This window comes from Lepisosteus platostomus, chromosome 12, assembly GCF_059453375.1.
Source record: "Lepisosteus platostomus isolate fLepPlt1 chromosome 12, fLepPlt1.hap1, whole genome shotgun sequence".
Taxonomy (NCBI): Eukaryota; Metazoa; Chordata; class Actinopteri; order Semionotiformes; family Lepisosteidae; genus Lepisosteus; species Lepisosteus platostomus.
In genome coordinates this window covers 10,848,862-10,867,439 of record NC_142622.1, presented here as the reverse complement: position 1 = coordinate 10,867,439, position 18,578 = coordinate 10,848,862, and the positions used below count along the sequence as shown (strand labels likewise).

Here is an 18,578-nt window from a genome sequence, read left to right as displayed (position 1 = left end):
AAAGAACTACAATTTATTTAAGAGCTGGGTTATTCAAGTCTGTTTTTTTTTTAGTACTAATGATATAAATACTGAATATCGGAGGACATTTGGGGACGGATTATTTCTTTAATATCATTATTATAAGAACAACATTATTTTTATTATTTAGAAGACAGCTGAGCAATATCTTAACCGTTATTTCCGTGGCTTCATTTCTTCTCACATTGGTGTCCTGGATCCAAAATAACAGCTGATCCGGCGTCTGTTCGGCGATGACGAGCAGATTCGTTCACTAAAAGGAAAAATAAAACAAACATTTCAGATTTCGGTATCGGTTGCCCAGGCCGGACTCCTTGCCTTTGAAACCTTGAAAGCATAACCGCCTTCAGTGCGTTTCTCTCGGGGACGCGTTTAACCCCACTTTTGACAAAAAAAAAACTTATTCCGAGCGCACGTTTATTTTGGTTGTCGCTCAGTTGTCGATCCCTTGATTGACGAGAGATGTGGACGTTCCTGGGAATCGCCAGCTTCACCTACGTTTACAAGAAATGCGACGCCGTCCTGCACTATGCCAACAAGGAGGTCGCGCTGGTCTTCCTGGGCTGCTGCTTGCTCGCCTCCCTGCTGTCCTACGCCAGGTACCGCAGCGGGCAGGCGCTGCCCAGCCTGGGTCTGGACATCCCGGCGTCCCTGCCGCTGGCCCGCTTCTTCTCCGGACGGGACACGGACTCCGGCAGCCGGGCCAAAAAGGTAAACCCGTCTGCGGTCGGGGGAGCATCTCCATCCGCCCTGGCAAGCTATACAGTACCTCCCTCCGCCGGGTGCTGTGAAAAGCAGAAGCGCGGCTGTGTTAACAGGTTGCTTTGCGGTGGGTATTTAACGCGCGTTGTGATTCCCGTTCGCTGGTTTTCCGAGTTTCAAAAGACGTTTCCCGGTCGGACAGGAGCAGATCCGGCCAGGGAGGGTCACAGTGATGCGAGATGCGGTCCGTCGTGTTTCTAAAAAGATGGACTTTTTTGGAAGACCTGCGGTGTTCAGACTTCACACACTTCCAGAGTGGGGGGTCCCCCTCTTCTCGAGCAGGGATGCTCTCCCCCAGGAACCCCCTTGTCCTGCTTTAATTACATCTCGACTGAATTGAATCATTGAGCTTTTTCCAATCGTTTTCCGCTCTGGCACAGTTGGGAGATCTCAGGATGCCTTTAGAATAGAAACCTGGTTTCTGCCGGCTCACATAACATATGAGAAATCTATCGATATATACATATATCGAGAAAATAATTAAGCTTCAGTGCAGGACCAAGACCGTGACGGTGGATAATAAGTAAAAAAGCGTTATTTAAAAAAAAAAACAGCTCGGCTCGGCTTCTCCGATGTTCGCGTCCTACAGCGTCTTTCACAGGGGTTTCGTGGAAATTTGATTACCATTTTAATACCATTTACTCACGATACGACAGTATTTCAGCTCTTTTGCATTTAGCACGAACCGTCCGTTCTCGAGGTGTTAATGATTTTAATGAGGTCGCCCAGGCGCAAGCTGAAATTAGAAACGCGTTGCCAAATATCTCTCTTTAAAATATTTTCTTATTTTCTTTAGGCGTGTGTAAGCAATAGTCAGGCATTCGTGGTCAGCTCGAAATCCTCTGTCAAGTTGTCAGACTTCGGCTTGGGTTTTCTACTTTTCCCACGCTGAAATGACGGTTGGGGTGACGTTAAATGTGCTTGCCAGTATAAAAAGGCAAAATCACATCTTTATGGCCGATACAGGGGAGCTACTATAATGAAAAAGACGATAATGAAAGATGGAAAAGTGTTATTTTTTTCGTTGTTGAGACGCTTCTCCGGTCTTATTTTCCACTGACGCCCCTTAACTGTCCGGCCAATCAATCCAGCAGAGGGCGCGTCCCGGAGAGGGGAGGAGGAGGCGGCGGCACGTCGGACCCGCGGACTCCACCTGCCCGGACAGCGAGTGCGGCTCGGCCGCCGACTCTCGGGACCCGGACGTCGTGGTTGTCGGGGCCGGGGTGCTGGGCTCGGCCTTGGCGGCGGTGCTCGCCAGGGACGGCAGGCGGGTGACGGTGATCGAGAGGGACCTGCGGGAGCCGGACAGGATTGTCGGGGAGCTGCTGCAGCCCGGGGGGTACCGCGCCTTGAGGGAGCTGGGACTGGACGGTAAGCGTTCCCACTGTAACTGTTTGTCTTTCCATCTGGTACGCGGACAGGAGCCAGTAGGAGTTGCTTCTAATTGAGCACTACGTGTGTGGAGAATGTTTTAAAACTTAATTGTTTTAACAAAATAATTTCTGGAGTTGATGTTTCAAATATGCTTTTAGTCTTGCTAAACTATATTGCGTTACTTAGCATTTTGTCTTAATATATAAGTAATAAAAAGATTTAAATGTAACTGCTACAAAACTTAAAAAAAGCCTGGTCAGTACCAGCATGGGAAACCTCCAGGGAAAAACTAAAGCTGCTGCTGGAAGAGGTGTTAGAGAGAAGGGGGTGCTCACCCTGTGGTCTGTGTGGGTCCCAGTGCCCCAGCATAGTGACGGGGACACTATACTAGTAGAAAAGGCACCATTCTTCAGATGAGACGTTAAACCGAGGTCCTGACTCTCCCTGGTCATTAAAAGTCCCGGGGTGTTTCTTGAAAAGAGTAGGGGTGTTACCCTGGTGTCCTGGCCAAATTTCCCATTGGCCCTTACCAATCATGGCCTCCTAACAACCCCCCTCTATGAATTGGCTTCATCACTCTGCTCTCCTCCCCACTGATAGCTGATGCGTGGTGAGCGTTCTGGCGCACTATGGCTGCCGTCGCATCATTCAGGTGGGGGCTGCACACTGGTGGTGGTGGAGGGGAGTCCCCATGACCTGTAAAGCCCTTTGAGTGGAGTGTCCAGAAAAGCGCTATATAAGTGTAAGGATATTATTATATTGTTAGGACCTGCTGCTGTGTTGTAGAAGTCTGTTTAAAAGGCTGCCCGCTGCCTTTCCCGATGCCACTTTATTGCTCCACAGGCTGCGTTGAAGGGGTCGACGCCCACACCGTGAACGGCTACGTCATCCACGACATCGAGAGCCGGTCCGAGGTCGAAATTCCCTACCCCATGGAGGAGAACGTGATCCAGTGCGGGAGAGCTTTCCACCACGGCCGCTTCATCATGGGCCTGCGGCGGGCAGCCTCTGCGGAGCCAAAGTAAGGGTCCCTACCGTGCAGAGGAACCAGGTGCTGGTGCCCAAGAACAGATAGACACACCCAGGGCTCACGGGTCCCTCTCAGCTCTTTTAATCTAGAGTTCAGCATCTAAGAAGCTTTACAAGCCATGAAGCAGAATATGCTGTAAGATAGTTCAGGTGGGTAGCTGCGTCAGCATGCGAAGACTGCAAAGGAACAAGTAATAGGTTTATTCCATGCTGAAAAGAGAAGACAGAAAACACAACGTTTCGGCTGTGGAGTCTTATTCAGGTGTGAGAGAGACAGGGCAGTAAGCAAAGGTAAAATAGCAGGAGAATAAAAGCTGGGAGAGAGGAGGGGCGAGAGGCGGGAGCAGGGGACAGACAGAGAGGCCAATCAGGAGGTGTGAAGTCAGGAGAGGTGAAGAGAGGTGTGAAATGAAGCCTATAATGAATAGAGAGAATTTAGAAGAAAACGAGTTGAGAGAAGGGGAAAGCTGTGATCCTAGCTGCAGGATAATTTTAGTTTCTGTAGTCTTTCTGATGTGGGAGTTAGGAAAACCATGTAAGATGGTATGCTGTAAGATGTTTTAACACCTGCTCAAGCTTTGTTTCCAGCTTCAAAGGTGGTTAAAACACACAATAGCCAGACTAGCCAACAGAAATCCGTTTCCAGAAAGCACTTTCGGCACTGACATTCCATCCCGTAAACTTGCGTCAGTAAATGAGATGAGGAAATGATGCCAGTCCCTTTTAACCACAATAAACATTGGCAAAAGAACACTGATGCAAGTATTCAATTAGAACCTTTTCAGTTTGCCCATACTCACTGTTAAAACCTTTTCGGTTTGCTCATATGGACTATTAAGCATTGTACTGCACATTTGTATACTGATATTTGTATTCTTTTACAAAATGTTGAGTATGTAAAATAACTTTCAATAAATCAACTAAGTAGTGTTTCCAATGAAAAGTTGACAAGATACTGTAAGTCTTCCACGTGACGTGCATGGAATTAGAAAACAGCTGCTGATTTTTATGCAAATTCATTTTACTTATAAACAGAATTGCTACATTGAGTGATGAAATTGATGCTAATTGAATGTAATTATATCAGTTGTTTCAAACTCATAATGAAGTATACTTACTATACTGTGGAGTATACATAGTAGTTCAATGATCTCTGAAAATGTGTAGCACAATTTTATCTTTAGCTTTCATTCTCTTTAATTCCTAAACAATTAGGTCTATTCAACAACCAGGTAAAAAGAATCATTCTTTAGATTCGAGAGCTCATTACATTAGCAGTCCAACAATTTTAATTTATTTGGGCAATTTGACAGAATTTGTTTATGGTACTAGTTGGCCAGATTTTGTTTTTTTGGTATATAGAGTCATTAATGCTTTGTGAACTGGGGGTTGTATTGTTTCAGTGTGAAGTTTATTGAAGGCACAGTGACAAACCTACTAGAGGAGGAAGGATCTGTCACAGGAATTCAGTACAAAGACAAGGAAACAGGAGAGATCAAAGTAAGACACCAAAATCTACTGTTCTTAAAATGTCCAAAGTCAAATCCGTTTGCACCTGCACAGGACAGCCTTCTGTCAAACTCAAATTTCACTTTTCTATCATAGTATTCAAGTATCTTGAACGTTTCTATGATAGTTTTTGTCACCTGCAAAAACCTAGAGGCATGACTTTTTATAGTTTTTATTTTTGATGTAGAAAATTTACCACTGAATTGGATCATGGTCTCCCTGTTATTCTTGTAATTTCCAGTGATTTTGTGTGTGTGAGATTTGATCTTTCATAATGTAAATCCAGCTTGTTAGTTGTGTAGTAATGGAATATTAATGCAATGCAAATGAGATGCAAACTGTACTTATTTAATTTGAATGATCCAATTCTGTATTATAATTGGTACAGGTTTACTGTATTTCAGTAGGGTGTTTTAGTGGAGACGCCTTCTTAGCTGAAAATAAATAAATAAATTATTAGTGCTTGTCTATATACAGTATATTACAATACTACTGTACTGTAACATAATACAGCAACATCTCCTAGCACAACCTGTGACTTAGTTATGAGACTGAAGTTGAGGAATGACACGACTTTTAAAATAAATGCTTGAATTTATTTTTTTTAGGAAATTCATTCTGCATTAACAGTTGTTGCTGACGGCTGTTTTTCAAAGTTTAGGAAAGACTTAGTCTCTGGGAAAGTACACATCTCCTCTCATTTTGTTGGTTGCATAATGAAGGTAAGATGATTTTGTGTCGCTATCTGGAACTAGACCCTTTGTCACAAACTTTACTTTATGCTTGTTTTCTTAACTTTAAAAATATGTTTGCTAAAACTCCTAATGCCTCTTTTCATGACAGTTTAGCAGTTCTTAATTTGAAGAAAAATTTAGGTATCTTCTGAGAAAGGTTTCCAGGACATACTGGGTTTCGGGATGTGAAAAAGGATACGAGGAGGGTCGGAGAACTGCAGAAGTGAAGAACAACAACATCTAAAGCTGCACAAAGTGCAAAATGAACAAACTGTATACTTAAAAAACAAGGCAATACAGAAATCCTTAGATCAATCAACTTCTACAAACCAAACAAGCTAGAATGACCAAACTGGCCCTCTCTTGTTTATAACCCTTGTAAATCGATAAAACTGTTAATCCGCAGCGCCGTCAGATTGTGACGGTCTTCTCTAGTTCAGTACATTTACTTAAAAAACAAATGGTGAACACTATACTGAAGATAATTCAGAGGAAGCTGTGACTCTCTGCAGTGAATGTACTTTTTAACTCAAGGGATGACAGCAGCCATGTTCACTCTCACCTTAGCTGTCTCAACTCGTGATCATTCCTGACGTAATTATCTAGCTGATATGCTCGAGCCTTTGCTCCCTCTCTCCCTTTTCATGTCTCTTGCATCCCTCCTCCACCCCATCTCCCCCTCTGCAGCTGCCCCTGGGTCACCCCTCACTCTGCAGGGGGGTCCCAGCCTCCTCGTCCTCTGGCCAGGAGCTCAGCCCTCAGCCAAACGGGCCGAGCCAGACCTCACTGTGACGAATCCACTCAATAAGCACTTTTCGCTACATTTATTTCATAAGCCTTGATATTTCTCATGACCTAAATGTATGTACTGCAAACGAAAGAAAGGAGTTATGGACCACTGAGTTATTGGTACATCTATAGAAAAGGCGTGTTTTGGTCTGTGTAACTCTGTGGGACTGAAAAGAGGGAGAGAGAGACTAGCTGTCTCTAGTAATGCACTGCTCTTGTCTGAGTGGCTGCGTTTTCTTTTTCAGAACTCGCCACAGTTCAAGGCAAACCACGCAGAGCTTGTTCTGGCCAACCCCAGCCCAGTTCTCATATACCAGATCTCATCGTCTGAAACCAGGGTTTTGGTGGATATCAGAGGAGAAATGCCAAAGAACCTCAGGGAATACATGACAGACAAGATATACCCACAGCTTCCAGGTACGGGCATAAGGGAAGGGGAACACAAAGAAATAACAGATGTTAAGTCTGAGAAAGTGGAAATGCAAAATGCGTGGCTTTGTCTTTCACTCCTGTGCTTACGTAGAAGCGCTGTTCATTGTCTGTTTCGAGCCCGGCTTGTTTTGCAGCATTGTAGTCTGCGATTGCACTGCTGCCTTGTCTCCGCCTTTTCCTTTTATCTTTCACCGTTCTTTACTTCGCAGAGCACATAAAAGAGCCGTTCTTACACGCGCTGCAGAGCGATCGGCTGAGGACCATGCCTGCCAGTTTTCTGCCGCCCTCCCCCGTGAATAAACCAGGTGACGTAAAACAATCCTCCTCTTTTCTCACAGTACAGTGAAACAAGGATGCCATGAGGTTCTCCGGACAAACCTGCTGTCTGGGAGAGTTTGTGGTTGGGGGGGGGACCACTAACTGGTGGTCTATCCATTTGTAAAACTCCAGTTCACGGCCTCGGCTGCATTTATTCAGCTGTGTTTTTTTTATCTTTTTTTTGTTTTTTAAAATGAACTGTAATATCAGTTGTGGCTGGATGGAGATAACAGACTTGCTTTGACTTTTGAGCTTCACCGCTCTTCAGAGCAAGGTTCCAGGGGCAGGAGTTTTTTTAAAAAATACAGCTCTTTAAAGTTGCCAGCAGTCACACCCAGCACTCAAATATGGTGTTTGGAGATGTCGTTCAGGGCGGTGGTGTCCAAGCCTGAGTCAGGCCACAGCTGAGTGAACAGGGTTCCCTAAGTGGCAGCGCACGATTCAGCTCTGTGCTGTCAGCGAGGGGCACCTCTCCCCCAGCTGGTGTCTTCACATCACTGCCGGGCTTGTAGTGGGTGTCCCAAGATGAACAACCAAGAGAGTGGTTGGGCGCGTTGCTGCCTCAACCTATTCTCCCTTTGTGAGCAAAAACACCCCTCTCAAAGGGCTGACGTGAGAAATCACAGGGATGCCACAGCCCAAAAAAAAAAAGGAAAAACACAAAATCTGAGAACTCCAGCTGTAAATGTGTCTGCATGGAATGGCAACACATGTCGGAAGACCCTGTAATGGACTCTGGCTGGTTGAATTTTGCAGGAGTCCTTCTCCTGGGAGATGCCTACAATATGAGACACCCCCTGACTGGAGGAGGCATGAGCGTTGTGCTCAACGACGTCAGGATATGGAGAGGCCTTTTGAAAAACGTTGCCGACCTTTACGATGACGCGGCCATGCTTCAGGTGAGGCCCGCGCTGTCGGAGAGAAGTAGACTCTTCCGGAAGACACTAGGCTCAGCCGACACAAGTTTTGGACAACAAGGGGCAGTGCTATTAATTTGCGAGCCTTTCTTTGTATTAAAAACTGTGTTTAAAGATTTGCTTGTACCCCATCTGGAAAATTCAGAAAGAAGAGTGAAGTATAAAATTAAAATGTCTTAAAGCCCTATTTAACATTATTTTTGACAGATAAGCTACTATATAAACTCTCAACACTATATTTCCTGTGAGTACCTGTATTCTTAAATTCAAACTATATTACAGCTCTTGTTGCTAGAAGGGGTACACTGGACAAAACAAACAGAATTGTATTGTGTTTGTGTATTTTCATATAGCAATGTTAACAGAGACATTTATTCCTTTACCTTTGAGAAGATAAGAACATAAGAAAGGTTACAAATGAGAAGATGCCAGTAGGCCCATCTAGCCCATTTGGTAGTAGTTAATTGATCTGAAGATCTCATCCAGCGGTTTCTTGAAAGACGACAGGGTGGGCCGCTCTTTAGCTACTCCCACAACCCTCTGGGTGAAGAGGTGCTTTCTGTTCCTGTTTTTGGTTTTAAATACACTTCCAGGTAGTGTCCTTTGGTTTGTGTTTCACTGTTCATCCAGAAGAAATCTGCTGGCTTCGTGAAGTCAAGATTGTTTTTCGTAACTAGCCTTCGCAGTTAATTCTGTGTGCTGGCCGACTTTGAAAGTGCAGCCCATGTGAGCTGACCTGCCTGATGTTTTTCCCCAGGCCAAGAAGACATTCTACTGGGCCCGGAAGAAGTCCCACTCGTTTGTTGTGAATGTGCTCGCACAGGCTCTTTATGAACTCTTCGCAGCAACCGACAGTAAGCATAGTGCTTCCCAGAAGCGTCTTTTTCACACCCAGCTCAGGAATCCTCCAGGGTGGCACACTGACAGGGACTAGACATTTTGTTTTCTAAGCCTCTTGTACTATTCACCGGATCAGTAGTTGCATAGTGGAGTGGTTAATCAAGGTGTCAGTCTAGTTATTTTTCTGTTGTATGTATAAAATGTTTTCCTGTTAGCTTTTACTACTATAAATGTACTTTTTTAGATTTAGTTAAACAGACTTATTATATAATATTATAAAAAACAGAAATGCCCAATATGTAAATTTCTTCATGAAGTATTGTCTTCCTAGGCACTGCAGCTCCAGTGTTGCCAAATAGCCAGAGTTTTAAGTGAACAGACTGCTGGTAAAAGCCTGCGTAGCATATTTAGATAATAGATCTATAATAATAACAACTTAATGTACTGTATTTTTCGAGAACACCTTCTCTTTTCTTTCCTGTAGTTCCTGATTGATTTTTACAGATTTTGAATTTAATTTGGTTCTTAAGTATCAGTAAAGCTCTAACAAACTATGGAAATACGGTACATGTTTCACAGTACAAAGGGGTTGTGTCGTAAGTTTTTATATGTTTTTTATTTAGTAGCAAATTATTTTTTTAAATTATTCTGCTTAATGGCTAGGCTAAGTCTTGCTCTTTACAGAATCCTTTTGATCTCTACGAATGTTTGTTGTTTGTGAGGCAATGAGAAATACGAGGATAGAATATGTGAAGCTCAGAGATCAGAGCTGACCTTTCGGCTCTTATTGCTCACTTGTCGGGCTGTTTGCTGCTCTTAGATGTAAGATTTGCATCCTTACTTTTTGTGTAAATATTCCAGCAATCCAGAAATATCCCAGTTTGTTCTGGATCCCCAGATGGGTTTGTGGAAAGAAGTGTGTTCTGTTTCCTGCCCAGCACAATCTTTGATTTAAAATTTGATTCAAAATACGTTCGCCTTTTTATCCACATGAAGCAGATTAGATCACGTTTGACCTCCTTTTTGCTGTCATCTATCTGAAATTGGAGAATACAGCAAAACCTCAAAATCTGCAAGTCCTACATTCACACTTTTGCATGTTCTTTGCAAATTTCATTGACCACTTTTTCTGCATTTGTGGACAAACTTTGCTTATTCACAGATTGTGCGGTAGGAGAGTACATGAGGCTATCCGGTTGCACATCTGAATCTTATTGGTCATCCGACCTGTGCTGGGCTCTAGCACATAACACACTTCTGAGGACCCCTAACTTGTCACAGTTTCAGTTCTTGCATTTCATGTGGAAAAGGATAACAAAAGAAATGGGAAGAAAGAGAATAAGAACAACCTGCAGGAGCAGGAGAGTGATTTGTTTGCGTAGGAAGGCAGTGTAATTTCCTTTGTAATTACTGGGCTGTAATAAACTTTACTACAGTACTGTAGTGCTGCATGTTTAATAGTAATAACATCAAGGTTTAAAAAGTCAAGAAAATGTGCTCTACCAAGATAGAAAAAAACAAACTCTAATACAGGGTAAGCCCTAATATCATAATGGCGATCTAACTGATTTGTTTGAACACGCAACAGCTTTAATTATTGGGGGAAAACAATGCTTTTCGAAAGTTTCCTGTATTCATTTTCATTACAAATACTACCAGTAATTACTGAGACGTTTTCTTAAATAGTTAACAGTTAGAACAAAAATATGACTACAGAAATGTGGTTTTGATGAGCTTACTTCAAGGTACCTAACTGAAATTTTACCAGATGGAGATTTTAAAAATATTTAAGCACAGAGTACAGCATACTGCGTGTTCTGTGTGTTTAATTTATTCTCATTTTCAATCTCCAAATCTATTTTTCCTCTCTGTAATTTCAGATTCCCTGCACCAGCTCAGAAAAGCCTGCTTCCAGTACTTTAGGCTTGGTGGGGAGTGCATTTCAGGACCCATCGGTTTACTGTCTGTGTAAGTATCAAAGTGAAGTGGCTATATTTTCGTTTCTGTTCCATTTGACCTCGAGATACTATATGTGTGAACACATGATTACAAAAAAAAAAACAGTCAGAGGGGAAGGGAACAGAGTGATGAAGCCAATTAATAGATGGGGATTATTAGGAGGCTACTGTTGGAAAAGGCCAGGAGAAAATTTGGCCAGGACACCCCTTCTGTACATCTTTTTGAGAAACGCCCTGATATTTTCTAATGACCATGGTGAGTCAGGATCTTGGTTTTACATCTCAAGAAAAGGACCTTTTTTACACTAAAGTGTCCCTGCCACTATACCGGAGCATTAGGACCCACACAAACCACAGGGTGAGCGCCCCCTACTGGCCCCACTAACACCACTTCTAGCAGCAACCTTAGTTTTTCCCAGGAGGTCTCCCATCCAGGCACTGGCAAGGCTCACACCTGCTGAGCTTCAGTGGGCTGCCAGCTGGGAGTTGCAGGCAGCTGGCTCACCTCCATCAGGTCAAAGGAGCACATGTCTTGGTCAGTGAAGATGAGGAATGTGCGTTGATACTGTTTTGACTCTTTGCCTTTCGTTCACCAGGCTGTCTCCCAAACCGCTGACGCTGATCGGCCATTTCTTTGCCGTGGCTCTTTACGCTATCTACTTCAGCTTCAAATCCGAGTCCTGGGTCACGATGCCCCGGGCCCTGCTCAGCAGTGGCGCCATTCTGTACCGTGCTTGTATCATCATGTTCTCCCTCATCTACTCAGAACTGAAATATCTGGTCTATTGAAGCCTCCATAGAAAGGGAAGGCGAGGTCTGAGGGCACTTGGCCAGAAATGCTGAGTCTCTTACTGTAATGACTTCTGACTTCTGACGGTGTGAAGTGTCATCTCCAGCTTTGGACTTACTGTGACATATTCCACAGATGGACGATTTTAGACTCTGATGGGCTGACGTCACACTGAGCTCTGTTTGGTACCTCTCCCAATGAACTGTGATGTCACCTGCAGGGCTGTGATTTTGCAACGATGTGCGTTTTAAAAACGTGCACAGTATGAATTTTGTGTTCTTGGATCGAACACTTCGGAGCACTGTTGGGGGGTCAACTGACTGAATCTACCACACAGTCTTCTAATATATTTAACATGATGAATCTGTGTCTCATGGTGGGTCTGGTGAGAGACTTGCCTTTCAATAACTTGTATTTTTTTTTTTGCTTTTCTCATCAAATGCGTGGAACAAAATGAGAATTTGCATTAAAAACAAAAATTAAAAAGGCACTGATTTTGACAGCTCGTAATCGATTTGTGTATCCAATGCGTCAAATATGAAGTGCAGAAACAAGATTTCCAAACCACTCTGCTGCTAAATTTGTAATTCCTGTGTTTAATCAGCTTCTTCATTGAAAATGATTGAATTGAGGTAAGGAACAGAAAGAAACTTCGATGTAACCCCATGAGAAGAATGTTTTAGCCTTGCGTGGGTTTATGTTTAGAAGTGAATAGTGTCTGATTAATTGTTTTATATTAATGCTCTTTATTGGATCTAGAATCTTTGGGCTAATCTATGTGAGGTGATGTCATGATTTTAATTTCAGCTATTTTCTGTTGCTTGATTTAAGTCTTTTATATAAAAAATATATCTGGCCATCATCTGCTGCCTCAGCTGTACCCCGCTTGTTGGCGGGGTGTGGTCTGTGATTTACACAACTTTCCTTGTCTTGACTGTTGCGTGGACTGTCTTACACTTGCCGCTTACACAGTGCACAGAAATGCCTTTATAGAATGGACAGTGTCTTCCGGAAAAAAAACTTCCTTTCAGAATTCAAGAGCACATAGTAGAGTGAAGACTGCATTATTGTGAGGTTTTCTCGTGCTGATCACTGGGACGTGTCTGCAGCTCCGTCGGAGCTTGGCAAAAGGCTGTGGGGATGGAGTACAGTTTCCAAATGAAGCTGAAGCTGTAGTTTTCCATCTCTCGCTAACTTAGAGTAGAAACGTGAAAAGGAAGCTAGAAAATCAAACTGCTCGTCTCATGGGAAAACCTAGAACAAAGTCTGGCTAATGTCAGTCGTTAACAAGCTTGCAGAGCCTACAAACAAGTGGACAACAGTGGCCAGAGGATACCATGCTGTTTTTGATCCTTTTAAATCCATTGGTGCTCTTATGTGCAGTCGATCTCAGCCATTTTATGGGGACTTACAGAAAACACGGAGAGGCACCATGACATTACAGTGAACAGCAGGAGACTGTGCAGTACAGCCCATGACGTCACAGGAATCCAAGCTCTTATCCAAGCCTGGGCCCAACCACCACAACAGTAGGTTAAGCGCAGATTGTAAAGATGTCGAAGTGACAGCTGGGCCTCTTTGCACACTAACTGCGCAGTGTTCATAGGCAAACAGGCTGGAAATTGCTTTCTTGACGTTTTTCTTGACCTGCAGCTTCTCAAAAACAATTGTTTAGCAGAAAAGCTCTTTCTTATGTCTTCAGAATGAAATTATTAAAATTCTTATTATTATAAAATTATTTTGGCATAATTGGGTACTGTATACTAATATTGCAATCAATAAATGTATGTATTACAATCAATAAATTGCACAGTCTGAACATTGTGTCTCAAAAACTTTAATCCCTAGCAATTGCATTTCAGAAATTGTGAGCCCTGGTCAGTATTAAGCTATATACAGTATATGCTGTGTATCATTTCCTAATCAGAAATGCCCTGCAAGAATCTGCCCATTGTAAACAAGAGACTTCCCCAAATCTCCCAGCTGGTATATTGTTTTTATGAATTTGTGTTTTTTTCAGAGCACTTAAGATGTGTACTTGAATCTATTAACATAAAAGCAAGCAAGTTACAGTTAATAAATCAGTATTATAAACAACTGGAAATTTATATAATAAAACTTTCAAATGTAGGAATTTGACATCAGCTTGTGAAACTAAGACTGCTGGTAAGAAACTAGTCCTTAGTGTTTCGTAGTGCAATACGAACAACAGTAAACTATGCAAACACTATTAAAAGTCATATAAAAGAGGTACTGCTCAGAAAAATGTAGAAACCAGTTTTGCTATTTTTAATTATGTGTCTTGTATATTAAGATTACATTTAAAACATATATTTGCCCTTTATATATAAAGGTTCCATTTTCCTACATAATAGACTAGCCTTTAATTAACAGAGTTGGGGTTTTTGTGGTTAATTGTTACTTTGCTATTCAAAATAAAAATCACCTTTTTGTAATTGTGTTTTATCTGTTATTAACTGATTAGCACAAAACTAGTTTTATCGATAATAAAAATGGTCCTGACTGATGTGAAATGTACACAAGATGTGATGAAAAGTTTTTGTTAAAAACTAATTATAAAATTATGGAAGCACATTCATTACGAGTGCAATTATGTCGTAATTACAAAACAGCACAATTTATCTAAAACGTACATTATCATTATCGTGCAGTTTTAAACAGTGGAATCAATTGCACATCACACTTGTTCATTTCTGGATCAGTGTGAGTGTCCTCATGGTTTAAACTGTGTTTACATGAGGTACCAATTGTAAAAGCATTTAATTGTGAAAATAAGTCTGTGAGCATTTTGCAATGTTGCACATTGCCAGGAATACTAAACCCACAGTTTCAGCAAAGCTGAAAATTCCTCTGGTGTTTGTTAATGAGGGCTTGGTGACATAATGTAAAACACAGTGAAATCCTGCTTATACTTACCATGACAAAACCAAATAGTACTTCTCCACCTCCACTAAACTCATGAACTCACTCACTCCTTCACTAAACTCATGAACTCACTCACTCCTTCACTAAACTCATGAACTCACTCACCCCTTCTCCTCTCTGAGCTCTTCACTCCAGCGGCACTCAACAGATTTTCTCCCCAACAATTAACAGAAGACACAGACACACAAGTGTCCTGTGTTTAAACACAGTGTCTCTCCCACTTCCTCAGGTCCAAACAACCACAGATTTTCTTGTCTGAGGCAAGCAGAGTTCTGTAGCACCATCAGTACAAGACTCACATGTTCCTAATCAGGTCTTTCCCAAGTAAGAGAAAACAGGCCATCAGATTGCTACGTGATCATGTAAAACTGAATTTGCATCAGTTCTAGTTAGGTACAGTATAGTTTTAAATATATGCCTTTGTATTTTAACAACACACGTAATCTACTAGCAGTAATTTGATTGAGCTGAACATGGGGTCTCAGCAACTCCAGTATCACAGTAGGCATTTGCTGCAAACAAAAAAGAAAAGCTTATTATGGGACAAGTCACAGGTCACTCGTTCATCAAATCTGTGTGCAAAAGCAGAGACTGTAGTCTAACCTCATTCCAAACAAGGGTGGTATCACAAGGTAAAAATGACAATTATTGCCCTTGAGGAGGACTGTGGTCTTGCTTAAAACTAGTGCTTTTTCCACCTCTTCGGGGCTGTTCGTGACCGTGGGAGATCATGAACGGAGTAGAAAAGAGATCCTGTACGACTTTTCACTTTCAGGAGCTGTTGTTTTGAACAAATTTGTGAAATCATTTACTCGAAGGATAGCCAAGAGAAGCATACTGGGGGGAGAGTCTGATTGCTGCCAGCTCAGACACCTGCTGCCCCCGGCACACTTGCAACACGCGTGTTTGGTCGTTCCTTTGAGCGTATCCTTAAAGTCTTTTTTTCCTTTTCTGTTGACACATTTGGTAAATCCAAAAGAAGATGCAGAAAAATCACAGGATACCCAGCAGAAAACTGTATAAGCCATCAAATGTTGTTTGGATTACTTCCATGTTTGCTGTTCTATCATTTTAACTGGGTATTACTGAGTTCCTTGCTCACGATAAATAAATAAAGACAAAATAAAAAGCTGACCCCTAACTGTGTACTAACTGGATTCTACCCAAAAGGAGGCGCCTGTGGAATGGGTCTCAGATTGACAATTCGTCTCCCAAAATGTGACAAACAGGGCTATTGCCACATCTTGACATGAACTTTCAAGTGTCAAAATTGTTTGAAATTGACATCAAAGATAAGACAGTCTACTTTTGTCCAGAAAACCTCTAACTCAACTCAAATCCCACCCGCTCTTTGTCCTATTTTTAGCGACTTTGATTATGAATTTGAATCAGTTTTTCGTTTAAATGGTTTATATTAACACTCTTTCCAGGTCTATACTTTTTAGGATTAGAAGTCACTTATGAAACCTGCCAGGAGTGAAAAATCACAGCCAGCACCTCTTCAAACACATCACTTTTTCTGTTTGTAGTGATGCTGAATCTTGTATTTAGGTTTTTATTTTTTGTAATAAACGTTAGCTTTCACTAAGGAGTATTTTCACAAAAAGGATCTGGGTTTCGGGATCCTGGTGAACAATGCCCCTCTCAAGCTGGAAAGAACACGATTATTCTTTCCAATTCGATTTTTCTTCTTTCTTGGAATAAAAGATAAACGTTATAGTTGCGGTTAGTGTCACTATGGCACTGTAAACAATTTCACACAAGACAAATAGATAAGAAATAATAAGAAATAATTATCCAAAATTAAGAAACTGAGCATCAAATTGTCTGTTATGACACTGCAAGTCTCAGACTGCAAGCAAGGTCAGGGTGAGATCCTGTACTGCAATACTTCAGTTTAAGCATGCCATTTAAGCATGCCTCCAGTTTTAACAGTAGGTGGCGCCAAAGCTACACATTTGAATCTTTTCCTCACAGTATCTAACAGGTACAGTCGCTTGGTTTGAAGCTGCTTTTCAACTGAAAATAACCCTCAATACATAACCAGATTAAAATTCAATTGCTTTCCATGGAAAAGGAGAGGATGTTGTTCTTGCGAGTGCTTGACCTCGAAACCTGCAGAACTGTGGGATGGGCTCTAGAAAAATGAAAGAAATGCAAGACAGTCTGTGGTAGTACTGGGGCCTTCTGTTCCTGGGGTGCTATTGGTGTAGAGTCTTATGTTCTCTTTGGGTAAGTGTGGGTTTCCTCATGCGTGTTGTGGTTTCCTTCCCATGCGTGGAAGACATTGATAGGTTATGTTAATGTCTTCTGGGAAAATTGGCCCTATCGTGTATGTGTGCGCTCATGTCTGCCCTGCACTGGACTGGTGTCCTGTCTGGGGTGTACCCTGCCTGGCGCCCACTACTCCAGAGCCCCTGTGACCTCGCATTAGATAAGGCAGTTAGAAAATGGATGGTGGTGAGGATGGCAAATTGAAGGCAAAACATTTGTAAACGTGTGTGACATAGTAGACTGTACTCAGCATTCAAAATTATGATGCTTACAATGTTTGATGGTAAATGATTCAAGTAGAACAAAATTTCCTGTTTTGCATTTTCACAACACAAGAGGGTTTAAGAAAAATAAGAGCTTACAATTAGGAGGAAGCCCTTGAATCCATTGTTGGTCAATAGGACAGCATCTTCCAACAGTGGGAATATTATCTGACACAGGTATGCCAGTCTTACAAAGGCAGTATCTGCTCTAAAGCAACACCAGATAAGCAGAGAGAAGCTGGTAAACTGGCAAGACGCTTGGTTTGAGTGGACCAGGTAATAAAGAGCTGATCAGGGAAGAACACCTACAGAGACACCGACCCTCCGGCACTGGGCCTGGACCATCTTGACGCATCGCAGATAAGCAAACAGCCATGGCTCATGGCTCATGGCTCATGGCTCAGGCAGACGCAGCCTGAATCAGAGTGGCAGAAGACCACATTTTAGCTCTCCTCTGGTGCCCAGATTACAGCCAGTGTCTCAAAGCAGTGACTTCTCTGGACTGGCTACACACATTCATCTAAGAAAAAACAACGGGGATATGCGGATATACAGCATGGTGTTCAGCAGCTGCATGACAATTTGACTGTTCACAAGACCAAGGTGGCAGAGTCTGCCTATTCATTCTATTCACACTGTCACTAGTGTGGTTTTCAACGGTTACATTACTGACCCTACAGCCTAGATCAGGAACAGGAAACCTTAGCTCTTATATTTCAGTTTAAGTGTTTGTTCCAACTAATTCTTAACTTCTAAAGTGATCTTTAATTGTTCAATTAACCAAGGTGCTGAAGAGTAATTCAAGTTCAATAACACTATGGAATAGAAGAGCAGAGACTGTCTACCCCTGGGTAGACAGCCCCTAGTGACTATTATTTACTCCTTTGCCTTTGGTTTGTGCTGCACAGCACGCAGTTGCAAGGCTATTAATTTGCATAATGTTTGGCACCGATGAGATGTTAAAGGAGCAATCAAAAGAGGACTGTGATTAGGGAATTGGTAGCTCACAACTGTGTTAGTATATTAAGAAGAAGAAGAATGGCAAAATGGAAAAATAAAGTCAATAAATTATTTCTTGGAAGAGTTTAAAGAGATGCTGTACTCCATATGACCTGTTTATGTGAATTCTACATGGTATGCTGCATATCGCTGTATTCAAGTGTATATTTGAGATTTTTCTCGCTTATTAAAATACTATGTTCATGGTTTGACTTCAATGCTCATGTCTAATTGTGCGTTTTCTATATTGCTAAGGATTATGGTGATATAAAATGGTTCTAACAACGAATGTACACACCTAAATGTGATTAAACAGATTAAATTCACTGACTTGGGGAATGGTGCATTTTTCTGCAAAAAAACAAATCTGACAATCTCTTAACAATAAAGATACACATACATACTGCATATCTGGATGCCAATAAATCACAAAGGCTTATATTTCCCTGTACTATGACAGTTTCAAGTTTTAAAATTCAAGAGGATAAAACAGAGAAAAATACTAAGCAAAGTTGATAAATTAAATGTAAAACATGCAAATAGCTTGGAAATTAAAATAATTCGAAAATTATTTCAAATTAAAGAAAGATTATGACAAAGAAAACCAATGATTCAGACAATAA

At 41.8% G+C, this 18,578-nt stretch overlaps 1 protein-coding gene and 1 long non-coding RNA gene across 3 annotated transcripts; one reads left to right on the top strand and one right to left on the bottom strand.

Annotated features, from left to right (window-relative positions):
* Positions 1–88: 88 nt before the first annotated feature.
* LOC148651073 (uncharacterized) lies at positions 89–659 on the bottom strand. Its single transcript, XR_015925652.1, has 2 exons — positions 520–659; positions 89–274 (listed from the first exon to the last, which is right to left on the bottom strand). It is a non-coding gene; the product is annotated as an uncharacterized LOC148651073 (long non-coding RNA).
* sqlea (squalene epoxidase a) lies at positions 273–13,292 on the top strand. 2 transcript variants are annotated; one of them, XM_088600929.1, is made up of 11 exons: positions 273–732; positions 1,878–2,154; positions 3,001–3,178; positions 4,590–4,686; positions 5,304–5,417; positions 6,464–6,635; positions 6,860–6,955; positions 7,725–7,867; positions 8,643–8,739; positions 10,606–10,693; positions 11,280–13,292. In XM_088600929.1, exons 1-11 carry the CDS (start codon positions 484–486, stop codon positions 11,470–11,472), a joined length of 1,704 nt encoding a protein of 567 aa, XP_088457055.1. In that variant the 5' UTR covers positions 273–483; the 3' UTR covers positions 11,473–13,292. The 2 variants fall into 2 exon arrangements, with proteins under 2 accessions (XP_088457055.1, XP_088457054.1); XM_088600928.1 differs by having other exon boundaries at positions 1,875–2,154.
* Positions 13,293–18,578: the final 5,286 nt, after the last annotated feature.

Excerpts from the sequence above, each read along its gene's own strand:
- sqlea (XM_088600928.1), top strand. The coding sequence starts at position 484 with ATGTGGACGTTCCTGGGAATCGCCAGCTTCACCTACGTTTACAAGAAA. Across the intron at positions 733-1,874 it reads CCGGCAGCCGGGCCAAAAAG|CAGAGGGCGCGTCCCGGAGA; the intron begins GTAAACCCGTCT and ends CAATCAATCCAG. Across the intron at positions 3,179-4,589 it reads GCAGCCTCTGCGGAGCCAAA|TGTGAAGTTTATTGAAGGCA; the intron begins GTAAGGGTCCCT and ends GTATTGTTTCAG.